Source organism: Telopea speciosissima, chromosome 11 (genome assembly GCF_018873765.1).
Source record: "Telopea speciosissima isolate NSW1024214 ecotype Mountain lineage chromosome 11, Tspe_v1, whole genome shotgun sequence".
Classification (NCBI taxonomy): domain Eukaryota; kingdom Viridiplantae; phylum Streptophyta; class Magnoliopsida; order Proteales; family Proteaceae; genus Telopea; species Telopea speciosissima.
This window is the reverse complement of record NC_057926.1, coordinates 31,825,042-31,839,106: the sequence shown is the minus strand read 5'-3', so window position 1 is coordinate 31,839,106 and position 14,065 is coordinate 31,825,042. Positions and strand designations below refer to the sequence as shown.

At 42.0% G+C, this 14,065-nt stretch overlaps 1 protein-coding gene across 1 annotated transcript; it reads left to right on the top strand.

Moving 5' to 3' along the window:
* The first annotated feature begins 7,721 nt into the window (after nt 1-7,721).
* LOC122646313 (putative calcium-binding protein CML19) lies at nt 7,722-8,363 on the top strand. Its single transcript, XM_043839844.1, has one exon. The coding sequence runs from the start codon at nt 7,778-7,780 to the stop codon at nt 8,258-8,260; it is 483 nt and encodes a 160-aa protein (XP_043695779.1). The 5' UTR covers nt 7,722-7,777; the 3' UTR covers nt 8,261-8,363.
* The last annotated feature ends 5,702 nt before the right edge of the window (nt 8,364-14,065 follow it).

Below are 14,065 nucleotides of genomic sequence, written 5' to 3'. Positions count from 1 at the left end.
TAGGCTTATAAGTTTATTCCATGGGTTTTCACCCAAAATTGTTCTCGGCCAGGGATAGGAGCGGACATCTTGTCTATATGGCCGTTTCATTGTACGTTATTAAAAATGATGATTTCAGGACATAAATGTAACTATGCATCATGTATGTGTATAGAATAGAATCTGGTATAGATCACACATGTATTACTAGTAGCCTGTCGTATAAGGACAAGATTCGTACCTATCACTAGTTAATCCTTTGACCTAAGAGACCCTTATCCTTACGGCGTTACATCACGGGTTTTGGTACACCAAAAGGTTGATGTCTCTTAGACTACATATTAGCGTGCTGGATTTGTGGTGATGCATCGTGAATGAAAGAGATGCTCCACATGGAATCCACTACCTTTGATTGGGGAATATCAAGTAGAGAGAATGTCTATAATCGATTGGACTAGAATCTTCTGGATCCAGTGACACTTTTGTAAATTATTTACAAAATTATTTTCATTTTATCAAATATATTATTATAGGAAAAGGAATGCCACCCGATCGTGCAGTGCTGTGTGTACCTGCACCCAGAAACAACCCCATGTGAAATGACCGGCGCACCCCTGATCCTATTCACCTTTTCAGGGGGTGCGTCGGTATTTCGCGCATGGCTGTGTCTGGGTGCAGGTACACGCTGTACTGCACGACTGAGTGGCGTTCTTTCTCCCATTACTATATTAATTTAGCAATGTTTGATTGAGTTTTTGGCGTTTGACCGTGATCACAAAATCTCTGATAAGGACATGTAAAATGAATTGGGGGTTTGACAGTATTAAATTACATGATTTATAGTTCATTATGAAAAATTGATCAGTGGTGGATCCTAATGCAAATTAAAGGAGTTTAATTATGCACGATAATTATCAGAAAATATAAATAGATTAATTATCTTTTTAATTATGACAATTAAATATACTTTAATTAAATTAAATCATCTACCATAATTAGAAGAAATATGAAATCCTTTTTAGATTCTACATCTTCTCACTTTAGTAGCAAGATAGTATGCGTAATATTACAGAATCTTAAGAACCACCATAGTAGCAGGTTCAATTTAGGAAACTGAACATTGCGCAGCGCAAAGACCCAGGCTTAGTCTAGAAACTGGCCATTGTGCAGCTCCGGACTATTTCACTATTTAAGAGAATAGAGGGGGGAGGGGGGGACTGAAACGAATTTTCCAGTGTCCCCCCTAGCCGAATCTCTCTCATCTTGAGTAGTGAGTGGTGCTTGGGTTTTAGGATTTTGAATCCCAAGTTTTGGTGTAGTTGTGATCGTTAACGTGCGCTGGATTGAAGATTCAAGAAGCTGCATTCTTCAATCCCTATGGTTGCTCATGCGAGGAATAACTACCATCTAGAGGAGGAACTTCGCTTATGGTTCTAAGGTAATCTAACGTTTTCCGTTTCAATTCCTTATAGGTTTCTCAAGTTTGAATGCAAAGGTGAATCATTATGATTTTCTCAAGTTTGAATGCAAATGTGTTATATCGGATCCAAATCCACTACATTCTTTCTAATTCACTATAGTGAGATACCATCCTAATCTGTAGTGATATAGATAGAGTTTTACTCCTTATCAACCTCTATCTACGTTGAGATTAGATTTGGTTTCCTATTAGATTTGATCAGATTTGGTTTCCTATTATCTAGTAGTTTCATATCTAGTTAGAATAGAACTCTCTAAGTGTTATCACATGTACGGTTTTGCAAACCCATCTTCTATTTATTGTTTACCATCATCAATGAAATATAGTATTCAAATTCAGATATTCTAAGATTGTGTAACTATTTTGTTTGCTAAGGTTTTATATGGTATTAGCCGCTTCTTCTCTAGCGAGTTGAATGTTCCTGGTTTTTCTCCCATCTCCTCTTCTTTCTCTTTACTTCTAGTATGCCTGATCAAACGATCATTGAACCATCCTCCGTGCCTGCATCTCCCTTTCCGCATTAAGTTGACTCCCCAAAACTTCCTGTATTGGCACACTCAAATCGAACCTTTGATCTCTGCCTAGAATTTGTTTGGATACTTGGACGGCACAACCCCATGCCCAGCTGAATCCACTGCCGCTGCTACTTGGCGTCGCCAAGATGCCCTCCTCCGCAGCTTAATTATTTCCTCACTCTTTGATGAGGTCTTTCCTCTCATCCTTGGAAAGAAAACCAGTAAAGAGATATGGGAGTCCCTTTGCACTTCGCTCTTTGCACCCTTTGAAAGTCGTTTAATGTCTCTCATGATGGCTGTCCAGGATATTGAACAGAAACCTGATGAGAATGTTTCCCAATTTCTCAATCGGGCCAAAGCTATTGCAGCAGAGCTAGCTGTCGCTGGCCAGCCCCTTCATCCAAGCACCTTCAATTTGTACATCTATTGTGGTTTGAAGAGTGATTTTCGTGATATGGTTTCAACTCTTTTGACCCGTACCGAGGCTATCTCATCTGATGACTTACATGCCATGCTTCTGAGCCACGAGTTTCTCCATGGTACTTCTTTGAACAAGCTGACAATTATAGATTCTTCGGTCTCTTCTACTTCCCCCTTCGCCAACCAGGTGCAGCGCGGTGCTTCTACCTCTAACACCTGCACTTCTGCCAGTGGTCATGGGGCCGTGGCCGTGGTCGCAATGGTGGTCGCTCCAACTCTTAGAGTCCTAAACCATGGTGCACAGTTTGCCATCGTCTATCTCACACTGCCTCTCAGTGTCACTACAAAGATCAGGCACACCTTTTTTACCACCCTGCCACTACAACCAACCCCACTTCTCATCCCTACACTCCTACTCCTCCACCGAATGCCTATTTCCCTCACCCCTTTCCACCGAATTCCTATTTCACTAACCCCCCTTCTTCCCACCCCTCCACCTAGCACCGCCCTAACCTGGTACCCCGACACCGGTGCTTGCCACCATGTTACCCCTGATATCCATTCCCTATCTTCCTATGATGGCTACGCAGGTCAGGATCAGTTGCACGTGGGCAACGTTAAGGGTCTCCCCATATCTCACATTGGTAGCTCTTCCATCCCTTCTCTCTCTGACTCCCTTTCTTTTACTCTCTCTAATGTTTTACACATTCCCTCCATCTCTAAAAATTTATTAACAGTTCAAAAATTCTGTCAGGACAATAATGCTTACTTTCAATTTTATGCTTCTCATTTTTTTGTCAAGGATCAGGTAACCAAGAAAATCCTGCTTTTTGGACCGAGTAACCAGGGTCTCTACACCCTTTCGACTGCTCCAGCGCTTTCCCCCTTTATCAGTATTGCTGAAAGGACATCCCTTGATGGTTGGCATCAGCGTCTTGGTCATCCACTCGAGCGTCTTCTTAGGTTTATGATTAGTCACAATAAGCTGCCCTGTCAGTCTACACGGCTATCTAATTTATGTAACGTCTATCAACTAGGCATGTCCTGTCGTCTCTCTTTAGGTCCATCTCCCTCTCGCACTCTCTTTCCATTAGAATTAATTTTCAGTGATGTTTGGAGACCATCCCCTCAATTGTCTAGTAATGGTCACCGTTACTTTGTAATTTTTGTGGATGACAATACAAAGTTTATTTGATTTTACCCTATAGCACATAAATCTGATGTCTTCTTTATTTTTCGTTCCTTCCAATCTTTGGTTGAACGTCTCTTTAATCATAAAATTCGTGCGGTTCAAACTGATGTGGGGGTGAATATCGCACTCTCCCCTCCTTTTTCACTACCTTAGGTATCACCTATCGCCTTTCCTGCCCCCACACCCATGAACAACAGGGGGCTGTAGAACGCCGCAACTGTCACATAGTTGAAACCAGTTTCTCCCTTCTAGCCCATGGTGATGTCCCTAAGCAATACTGGCATTTCTCTTTCGAAACTGCTGTCTTTCTCATCAATAGAATGCCCTCTAGGGTTTCTACCAACATTTCTCCTTTTCAATTAATTCATCATAAGGCTCCTAATTAAACATTTCTCCTTGTTTTTGGTTGCTTATGTTTTCCTCATCTTCGCCCCTACAACTCCCATAAAATGGATTTTCGCTCTACTCCCTGTGTCTTTCTTGGTTACAGTCCCTCTCACACTGGCTACCGCTGTCTTGACCTCCACTCTCACAAAATTTGGATTGCTTGTCATGTTCGATTTGATGAGCATCACTTCCCTTTTTGTAGTTCTCTTTCCCCTCCTCTCTCTCCTTCACCCTCTTTTAGTCCACCCTGGGCTTCCTACCCCTCCCTTATTTCCCCACTCGTGGATCCTCCCTTCCTAACCCACTCCCCTGATCCTCTTGCTGTACCACCACCTACCCCAAACTCTCCACCACCCGTGACACCTTCCCTGCCCCCATCATCCTCCTCGGGCCCCTCTCTGTCCCCCATTCCCTGCACCGGGTCCCTACAGGACCTTTATACCACCACCACCCCTCTTCCCTCCTCTACCCTTCCTATGTCCCTCCGCCCTAGGCCTTCTCGGCCTCATGCTTTAAGTACTAATGTTGCCCCCCCCGAGCCTTCTTGTTTTATGCAGGCGTCTAAGGATCCTGAGCGGCGGGCTGCCATGGCTGAAGAATTCAATGCCCTGATTAAAATGGCACCTGGTCTTTAGTTCCACGGGCTCCTCATTTGAACCTGGTTGGTTGCAAATGGGTCTATTGCATCAAGCATAAGGCCGATGGTTCTTTTGAGCGCTACATTGCCAAGGGTTTTCATCAATAACCTAGCATTGACTACATAGAAACTTTCAGTCCGGTTATTAATCTGACCACCATTCACACCGTCCTAAGTATTGCCGTCTCTCAAGGTTGGCCTGTTCGCCAACTCGATGTTCACAATGCTTTTGTGCATGGTATCCTCTCTGAAGAGGTGTATATGGTGCAACCTCAGGACTTCACTGATGTAGCTCGCCCGGATCATGTTTGCAAACTTCATCGTTCTCTTGTTGGTTTAAAATAAGCTCCCTGCGCCTGATTCACTTGGCTATCTCAATACCTTGTTCTGTTGGGATTCAGTGCCTCTTAAACTGACCCATCCTTATTCATCTTGAAGAATACACAACACACCGTCTATGTCCTTATCTATATGGATGACATTTTAGTTAACGGAAACTCTCATGATCTGATTACTACGCTTCTTGCCCAGCTCTCATCTGAGTTCTCCATGAAAGACCTCGATCCTCTTCATTTTTTCCTTGGAATTGAGGCTACCTATGGCTCCAAGGGACTCCTCTTATCTTAGTCTAGATATATCATAGATATTTTACAACGGGTTGGTATGGTGGACTTCAATCCCATAGCCACTCGTATGGCTCTCACTATGCCATCTTCAGATTCAGGGGGTGCTCTCTTTTCTGATGCTACACAATACTGCTCCCTTGTGGGTGCCCTGCAGTATGTCACTTTAACCAGGCTAGATGTGGCATTTGCCGTGAACCAGGTTTGCCAATTTATGCATGCCCCTACTAATGATCACTGGACTTTGGTGAAGCGTATTCTACACTATCTTAAATCTACTGTCTCTCATGGTCTTCTCATAAGCAAGGCTAAGGATATCACCTTGCAGGCCTTCTCTGATGCTGACTGGACCGGTAGCAGCGAGGACAGAAAGTCCACGGGCGCTTTTGCTATATTTATTGGCCCTAACCTCATCTCCTAGAACTCTCCCAAACAACGGACTGTGACCGTTCCTCCACTGAAACTGAGTACAAAGCCCTAGCCGATGCAGCTGCTGAATTGGTCTGGCTAGAGGCTCTCTTTCGTGAATTGGGGTTCTCTCTCCCTGGTCCCCCAGTTTTATGGTGTGACAATATTGGGGCCACATACCTGTCTACCAACCCTGTTTTTCATGCCTGGACTAAACATGTGGAGATCGATTTCCACTTTGTTTGTGATCGTGTTGCCAAACGTCAGCTCTCTGTCCAATTTATATCCACGGCTGATCAACTTGCCGATGCTCTCACCAAGCCACTCACCACTGCATGGTTTACCTTCCTTCGGGACAAGCTGAAGATTCGCTCACTCAAACCTCCACCTTGAGGGGATGTAGTGACACATAGATAGAGTTTTACTCATCAATCTCTATCTATGTTGAGATCAGATTTGGTTTCTTATTGGATCGTGATCCTCTACGGCGCGCTACCCATAGTGGTATGAGTGACGCACAAATAAGGCGAGGTGCAATGACCGCCTTACCCCCGCTCGGGCAGGGGTAAGGCGGTCATTGTGCCTCGCCTTATTTGTGCGCCGCTCAGACCGCTATGGGCAGGAACGCCGTAGAAGATTTGAATTGGTTTCCTATTAGATTTGATCAGATTTGGTTTTCTATTATCTAGTAGTTTTATATCTAGTTAGAATAGAACTCTCTAAGCGTTATCACATGTAGGGGGTTTTGCAAACCCATCTTCTATATATTGTTTACCATCGTCAATGAACAATAGTATTCAAATTCAGATATTCTAAGATTGTGTAAAAGATTCTATTTTCTGAGGTTTAATAATCTGAACTGTTGCTGCACGATGTGTATGAGGAGTCCGGATAGAATACAACCAGAAGAGATAAGAGTCGGCTAGGCTCGCTGATCCCATAGGGACTGACTTCCATGGGTCTCTGAAGTGGAATGGACATACATAAAGGCTTGTGAATATCCATGGAAACGCCAGTACGGAAGGAATCTGATTCTTTCCTTGTTGGTATTGAATATCGTATCTGAAACTCAACTTGACTTAAACTCTAGTCGTGAGATTCTCGCTGTGTTTCAGGATGAGAAGGTTGCCGGGAACTGACTGCTTAGAATTTGAGACTTTCAAAGCCCGGCTTCTGTCACAACTTGTGGACGGTTACGCTTCCTGTTTAGGATCTGGCGGATGATATGATTGGCGCAGGCGGAGGATCCGATGGCAGCGGAAGAAGAGCCTCCAAGGCAGAGGAAACAGTTTATATGGTTGATCTCGCTGAAGACTACCAAATTGAAGTTTCTTTGTTGGAACCATTTTGTTATTATTTTGGTTTTGTAATCTTTAGCCGACAATGACATTCTTTTCGTGCTTCTGTGATTTCAACCGACAATGACATTTTTTGAATTTGAATCCCCTCCCTTGGACGTAGGGAGTTCGGCTCCTGAGCTGATCTGATCAAATTCATAAAATGGGATCCATAAAGTGGATTCCATAAGGTTGGTTCAGAAATGTACGAGAATGTTCTCGTACATGAACCTGAGTCCACATCGTAGGTAACCGTCCCAATGGTCCCCACACCTTTATGGGTGTGAGATGAGTGAGATGGGTTGGGGACCTGGGGTGATTATTTACGCCGAAATTCATTTTGGCGTGAAAAAATGGGCAAGTTAAGGGGACAGTGCAGCTAATGACGCAAGAGCAGATGAAATTTCCACTGCGTCAGATGATGTGATGACAAATGGATTAGTGATAAAAAAACAACAAAGCAGATCGAAAACCTCTTTGACCCGGAATTTCCCTTCTCCTTCCAATACGCGCTAGCCCACATACACAGCCCATAATATTTTATATAAAGATAAACAATCTCCAATTCTCTGGAACATACTCGAAGGGTTATCTATGCAGCTTTGTAGGCTTATATATATTTCTGTCTCTTCTCAACATAGATTCTTATCTCTTAAGCCTTAAGCCTTTTCAAGCTCACTACTTCATATATATATCTCGATTTCTTAGTGTACCCTTTCAAGCTTCAAATTCAGAGGCACTCATACCCATTTTGAATTCTTGATTTCAATCGAGTTTGTTCAAAAGTTCAGTCAACGCCATGGAAAGAGGAGCTCAAACTTCTTTGCCGGAGAAGATGGAGAAGAGAACTATTTCCGTCGATCCTAAAGCGCCCAAATGCAACCAAACTGAGCGGCTATTCCGGTATTTCGACGGGAATGGAGACGGGAAGATATCGCCAGCTGAGTTGCAAAGTTGTGTAAAGATAGTGGGAGGTGAACTGTCGGAGGAAGAGGCGGCGACCTTGGTAAGCTCCGGTGATGGTTTGTTAGGGTTTGATGATTTTGCTAAATTGTTGGAGGCAGATGGAGAGAAAGAGGAGGAGGAGGATTTGAGAGAGGCGTTTTCTATGTATGAGGAGAAAGCAGGTTCTGGTAGAATAACACCAAAGAGTTTAAAGAAGATGCTGAGTCGACTCGATGAGTCGAGAACGATTGAGGAGTGTAAAGCCATGATAAGCACATTCGATCTAAATGGTGATGGAGTACTTAGCTTCGAGGAGTTCAGAGCTATGATGCGTTAGAAGGAAGGGTCTGTAGCTTTTGTATTGTTGATATATGCAGTTGAATATATTGAGTCACCGGTCCACCCAATGGTCCCTTTTGAGGATCAGCTGGTTCTTTGATTAATTTGTCGATCAGTTGTTGATATTGTCTTTTCAACATATTATGTAGGAAAGTTTTCGTCTGCTCATAGAGGATGGTTCATCTACCAGTTCTTTTATTTTTTAATTCTCTTTTTAATATTGATAAAAAGAGAAGTGGGAATGAGACTACGTACTTATGACCTGCCCTAGACCCTGCAATAGCGGAAGTCTTATCGTTGCAGGTCTCGGCGAAATGGTAAGGTTGATCTATTGTAATTTGATGGTCGATTGGTCATGGGTTAAAATTAGGAAATAATCTCTCTGCAAAATGGGGTTAAGGCTGCATACTTATGCCCCTTTCAAGACCTTAAAGTAGCAGGAGCCTCATGAAATGGGTAGCCCTTTTTATCACCTCCTCATATGTGGAGAGTAATTACTCACGTACACACATCTTTAAAATGTGTATCCTCTAAGAAACAACAATAGAAACGGCATTAGTTGTATTTTTTATTTAAGTAAATTTCAGAGAGAGAGAGAGAGAGAGAGAGAGAGAGATCTCTGAAGAGATACTTGAAGAATGTCTCAAGACTAGGACAGAGCATTACCCCAAGGAAAGGAGAGGGAGGACGAATGATCTCTCTAAGGAGATACTTGAAGAAGGCTTCAGGGATTGTTATTGAGACCCTATGAGGTGCTTGAGATCTTTCAAGCCATCAATAATGGCTTGGCAGTCCTCTTTGGTGTCTATTAACCAATATAGAAGTCTAACGATCTTGGTCTCTTAGAAGTAGGACTGGTTTAGGATTGTTTTTCTTTATCATTAAACCTTATCTCTGCGAAGTATTATAGGATTCTATATCACATATAATAACACAGTATTTGTATAGTTCGGTTAGGACTCTATGAGTCCAATATCTTGTACTCTATATAATCTCCTATTGGAGATCTTACAATCAATAAGAAACCCAAATTTGATATGGTATCAGAGCCATTGATTCACGCTTCTCTCCACAAGCCCTAGCCGCACTCTTCATCATCTTCTTCTTCTCCTTCTCCTTCAACTCTTCCCTAAATCGGCAGCATGTCTACCAGCTCCCTACCCTCCATCACCACTAATCCCGTTGATTCTCCCTCTCATCGCCGCTCCTCCCCCTCAACCCTCCATGAAGAGCATAGATCACCCCCTTTCTCAAAGGATAGCGCCTATTTCATTTCATTGATGGATCATCCTTGCCCCACCGATCCAACTGTTGTTGTCCAATGGCAAGAATAGGATGTAGATTTGATGAGTTTACTCATTGTGTCTCTTTCTGAAGATGTCTTACCGCTCATCCTCAACAAGACAACAAGCAAGGATATCTGGGATTCATTTGCTTTTACATTCGGCTCCACATCTGCGACTCGTCTTATGACCCTTCACTCAGTCTTCATGGCTTTAACGAATGCCCTGACGAATTCGTCTCTCATATTCATCAACATGCCAAATCCATCGCTGATGAGTTAGTTTCTGCCGATCATCCTCTTTGTACTGAATACTTCAACAATCATATGTTTTGTTTGACACGTCAAGAACTCCAGGATATTGTTCCCACACTTCTTGGTTGTGAAGCGCCTATCTCTTACACAGATCATCATGGCCTTCTCATCAGCCATGAGTTCCTGTGCTCCAATACTATTGCCAAGTTGCACCTTACTGACAGTCAATCTTCTCCGGTCGCCAACAACATTCAAAAGGATACCCCTTTCCCTCCTTCTCAGACCACCGACTCCTCTTCTACTGGTTGCGGTATGGGACAGGGGCGTGGGGGTATGGTCATGGTCGCGGTGGCTGTTACCCTCAAACTGGTGGTTGTGGTTAGTCGTGCTCTATCTATAACCTTAACAATCACTCCTGCACCAATTGCTATTACCGCCCTCCCACCCTTGTACCACCCCACCTTTCTTTGCTCACAACAAATACCCTTATTACCATACCACTGCTCTTTACTTCCCCCTCCCAACTGCCCCTTCTACCCACCATTTACCCATCTAACGCCCTGCCATGGTACCCTGATATGGGTGCTTCCCACCATGTTATATCGGACTTGCGGTCCTCTCTTTCTTTGATGAACATAATAGCTAAGATTAGCTTCACGTCAGTAATGGTAAGGGCTTACCAATCTCTCATATAGTTTCTGCTTTTATCCCTTCTCCGTCCTCTCCTCTGTATTTTCGATTAGTCTAATGTTTTAAATGTTCCCTCCATTTTCTAAACTGTTACTTTCTGTTTAGAAATTCACTCCACCTCCCCTTTCACCTCTCCCCCACCGTCCCCATATCCCATGCCTCCCCTATGCTCACTCCCACTGGTTTCCACCACCACCCCTAGCTCCCCTTAAAACTCATCCTATTGAGGACCTTTAATCCCCTCCCTCCCAATCCATCATCTCCCCACCAGTGGGTCTTCAACTTATCTCCACACCACCGGCCTCCCTCCTCTCAACTCGTCTCCATCGGATGACGTTACTGCCTTGCCCCAACCTCCCAATGCCCTTATTGTCACTACACCTGCTACTGAATCAACTTATTTTATGTAGGCTTTCAAGTTTCTAGAGTTGTGTGCTGCAATGACAGATGAGTTCAATGCTTTGGTTTGGATGGTACATGGTCTCTTGTTCCTAAGACTGATTCTATGATTCGTGTTGAGTTTAAGTCAGTTTATAACATCAAACGGAAGGCTGATGGTACTCTTGAGTGTTACAGAGTATGTTTTATTGTAATGGGATTTCACCAATAATAGGGAGTTGACTACACCGATACCTTCAACCTTGTGATCAATCCCACCACTATTTGCTCTGTTCTTGCTATTGCCATCTCTTAGGGGTGGTCTATTAGACAACTGGATACACATAATGCCTTTTTTCACGACATTCTCTCAGAGGAGGTGTAAATGTCTCAACCTCCAGATTTTGCGGATGCTAACAAACCTCTCCATGACTGCAAGCTCCATTGTTCACTTTATGGTCTTAAACAGGCGCCTTGTGCCTGGTTTCATCGGTAATCTAACTTTCTCCTACAATTGTGTTTTAAGTCATCTCAAATTGGACCAACTGGACTGAGAAAATGGCTACTGACTTCAAAATATCCTTCCGGTACACTAATAGGTTGATCCGGTTCTTCGTACCGGTAGACCGGATCCTGGAATTCTTCACAAAAAGGGTTTGGGGCTCTCAAATGGGGTTTTCTTCCATTCTTAACACAACAAATTAGCCCCCATCCAATTATAATTTCCAGCATGCAATTCAAAATCAAGGTTGACTTATTAACTGCAAATAATGTTATGAAACTACATAGTTAAAAACAAAAATGGTTACCTTGATTCCTTCCCATAGTTCTCAAAAATTGGGTTGCAGCACCATGAATTCCCAAATCCTTCTTCAAGATGGGATTAAACTCTCATACAAGGTGAGATCTAGCACACGTAACAATTATAGTTGAACATCCTACAATTCCTTATTCTAACAACCCAATAGGAAACCAAATCAAAATCATAGTGCACTTACATGCAATTTTTGCACTTTCAACCGTAACAGAGTTGATGCAAAACGGAGCTGATGCAAAGACATCTAATACGAACTTATAGATGTCATAGCTTATACATAAGGATGTACACATACAACTGTGTTTATATACATTTGTACATATACGAATGTATCTCTACATATTAGTGTAATATATGGGTTGACATGAGCACCCACCTACGTGAAAAGGCACCCTGGACCCAACCTGGACATCTCCAATGAGGGATATTTTCCTTTTGAATCCACATCCCTTTAAATTCCCATAGATATGTATAAACAAGTCCTCACACTTGTAGGTGAGCAATTTGGGAATAAACATGTTCCTTTATTTTTTTGCTTTCTCACAAAGGTACATGGGTTGTCCAAGACTACAACCTACATCACCAAAACAATGTGGGAAATAATTTTGAAATCTATTTTGAAACTTGGACTCCAAAAATAATCTAAATATAATTGCCATGAACCAAGAAATTTTAAACTTGCTAATATAATCTCTATTCCAAAAACATTGAACTTGCAGACAAAAATGAAACCTCGCAATGAACATGTTGATGTCATGTAGTCAGTAGTTTTGATTGTAGACTGCCTAAGAAATTCTGTTCAAGGTCCGTAGGAGTCGGCCCACCCTACTCCTTATCTTTGTTTCTTGGGCCATGCTGAGCTGGGGGGTCCATAAGAAGGTTTGTAGGTGTCAGTCCTAGAGAAAAATTTTTAGGGTTTACATGAGAGTAATTTCAAAAAAATGATCTTTTTATTTTCCCTTTAAATTTTTATAGGGAATTCTTTGTAAATAAAGAGAGGCGTGAGAAGGAGATCTTGTAACCCTTTCTCCATTGTTAGTGAATTTGTTCTCATCTCATTGTGGATGTAGACATCTTGCTGAACCATGTATATCCTTACGTTACTGTTATTTGATTATTTTTCTTTGTTTCATCTTTTTCCTACATCATTATACATTTCATTTTCTACATAATAACTCATTGAAACTCTTATCTCTAGTATTACTTCTTAATTTGACTCACTATCTAAGTCAATTTTAGAAAATGAAAAAAAAGATATTCTAGCAATTGATGATATGCGAAAAAAAAAAATAGAAGTCACCGGTGTAGATGAGTAAGGAGATATCTTTGATGACTATTTCTATTAGCAGTGTTGCTGCCGAAAACCTCATCGCTGACGTGGACGTCCTACAAAAAGGGGAAGACATAGGAAAGACCTGGAGCGGACTGCCAGGGGGGGCACTCTTCGTTACTTAAGTCAGTTCGGCGCATAGACAAATACTGAAGTGAGGGGTATGGAGAGAGCATTAAGTAAAAGTGTTCAGATCCTCGTACTTGGGTCCCCCTGCTGATATTTATACTTTGGGAGGTTATCGAGACGATTGGGGATGTCACTGGTCCCTAACCCTTGGCACATGGCGATGGTGAGATAGTTCCTCTCCTTATTAGGTGAAGTGTTTCTTAGTGGGGGATGGAATCTTCTATAGTGCGATGGTTTATTCTAACTGTCCTTGGGTTGTGTTTAGGGATGGTTCCTTGGCCGTCAAGGGAAGGTTCGTCTGCACGTGTCATTCTTTCCAGCAACTGAGTTGGCCAGTAGGAATCTGCCACATGTCTCCCGTCCATTGGTTGATCGTTTTTGTGTATGTCAAGCAATTTAGCACATCCAAGCATCATATTTTTATATATATTAAAAATTTGAAACTAAAATATTTTTAGATTGAAAAAGAAATCAAAAGACTATATTATGATATCATATAATTTATTTACCAAAAGAATAATCTCAATGCATAATGAGCTATACAATTCAAGAAGATTAAAAAATACTTGTAAATTTACGTTTAAAATGAAAAACAAATAACACATGTGGCTAATTCAAATAATGTTTTACTTGAAAAATACTAATAGAAAAGTGATGAAGGAAATACATGTGGCCAATATAAAATATCTCCTTTTTATTTTCCAACAAATCTCAAATTTGAATACAAATATGCAATAGAATTTGTTTTTGGTCTTACTTGTCTAAGAGCATCCCAATGCACGAGGATTTCGCTATTGCAAGGTTTTGGGAGGAGCAAATGTAAACCTTATCCCTTGCTTTGTAGGAGAGACTGTTTACAAGATTTGAAACCACAACCAACATATTGAAATAGTGCAACTTATCCATCTAATTATCCAATGAG

Bases quoted from the DNA above. Each gene is read 5' to 3' on its own strand.
- LOC122646313 (XM_043839844.1), top strand. From the start codon at position 7,778: ATGGAAAGAGGAGCTCAAACTTCTTTGCCGGAGAAGATGGAGAAGAGA.